The following is a 1,310-nucleotide window of genomic DNA, read 5'->3' as shown; positions in this document are numbered from 1 at the left end:
AAAAAGTCAACAACGTCTGTTGCTGCCAACAAATAGGAAGAGTTTTCAGAAAGGGTGACTATTTCACATGAGGCACAGAAGAGCTTTTCACAGGTCAACTCTGACATGGAGGAAAGGAACTAAAAACTCCAGGACGTTAGTGAGATGATCCACAAACTACAAACAGGAGTCCTGGCTCTCTTGAGCAGCACCATCTTGATGTCATCACCAGAAAGCCTGAGGATTGTTACCTGACGCAGCTGACTCTAGGGGTGCCAAGGCCGCATCATGACTCGGTTTCTGGAAGTCACGGATGTGCTGATGGCGTCAGGAAAGGAGAAGACATGAAATTGTGCTTCCCCACACGGTAAGGCTTCTGAGCCATAGTGGCTGTCATGTATGAATGTCAGAGAATCTCTCTCAAGAACCAAGAATAATCTTCAAATACAAGGACAGAAAATTCTATTCCCTCCACTTCAGTCCAGCTTCTGAAACATTCTACCAGTGGTTACTTGCCCTTTCCACAAAAGACAACAACAAAGTGTCTTGTGTGCTGACAACATAACTTAAAAAGAAATCTACATTTTTACAAAATTTGATTTAAAAAAAATAGTATTTCAAACAGCAGAGTCACTAGAAGTACAGAGCTATCCAAAAAGTACACTTCACTTGGCATCCCCGGTGCCTTCTGCTTTCTGTGACTGGACTGTGGAGGCATCTCGATTTTTTGCAGGGTTGTTCCCATCCTTGCTGCCTTCTGCTTTTCCCTTTCTGCCTTTGGCCGGCTTCTCTCCCTTCTTTGCAGGGGCCTTTTTGGGCCTGGGCTCTGGTTTCGGAGGGGCAGGTTTAGCAGACAACCGTGCCGATCTCCTCTGTGGCTCATCCTTCACCTTTGCTTTGTCACCTTTAGCATCTGCTTTTGCCTTTCTCTTGGGCATGGTGGCAGCAGCGCCTGGCAGATGGCTCTTCCAGCCCCAAGGGTTCTTCTGTCTTCCTCACTGCTCCTAGAAAGACTTCTGTATTTCTGAGTGGTATAGAGAGGATTTGCATTGAGCACCTGCCAAACTTGCTGTCTTGCTAACAAGGGAAACTATAAGATCATAAAAGCATGGGTCTTTCAGAGAAGGTATGAAAATGGAGGCGTAATAGGGCTGGGGAAGGGATGCCTATACAAGCTGCCCGAGTCTCGCGGCCGTCCGAGGGGCGCGAGGCTCCCAGCTGCGGGTCTGCCGCGCAGGTGCCCTGGGCTGGGGCAGGGCCGGCGCGGACAGTGGGCAGGCGAAGAGACGCCGGGAGCCGGGCGCTGCCGGGAACCTCCTGAAGGTTCTTAT

General features: G+C 49.5%; 1 protein-coding gene across 1 annotated transcript; it reads right to left on the bottom strand.

The window, feature by feature from the left end:
• Window positions 1-478: 478 nt before the first annotated feature.
• Window positions 479-934, bottom strand: LOC130854819 (high mobility group nucleosome-binding domain-containing protein 4-like). Its single transcript, XM_057737675.1, has one exon. It carries the CDS (start codon window positions 915-917, stop codon window positions 645-647), a length of 273 nt encoding a protein of 90 aa, XP_057593658.1. The 5' UTR covers window positions 918-934; the 3' UTR covers window positions 479-644.
• Between the last annotated feature and the right edge of the window lie 376 nt (window positions 935-1,310).

Source organism: Hippopotamus amphibius, chromosome 6 (genome assembly GCF_030028045.1).
Source record: "Hippopotamus amphibius kiboko isolate mHipAmp2 chromosome 6, mHipAmp2.hap2, whole genome shotgun sequence".
Taxonomy (NCBI): Eukaryota; Metazoa; Chordata; class Mammalia; order Artiodactyla; family Hippopotamidae; genus Hippopotamus; species Hippopotamus amphibius.
Note: the sequence above shows the minus strand (reverse complement) of the source record. Positions and strands in the feature narration are given on the sequence as shown.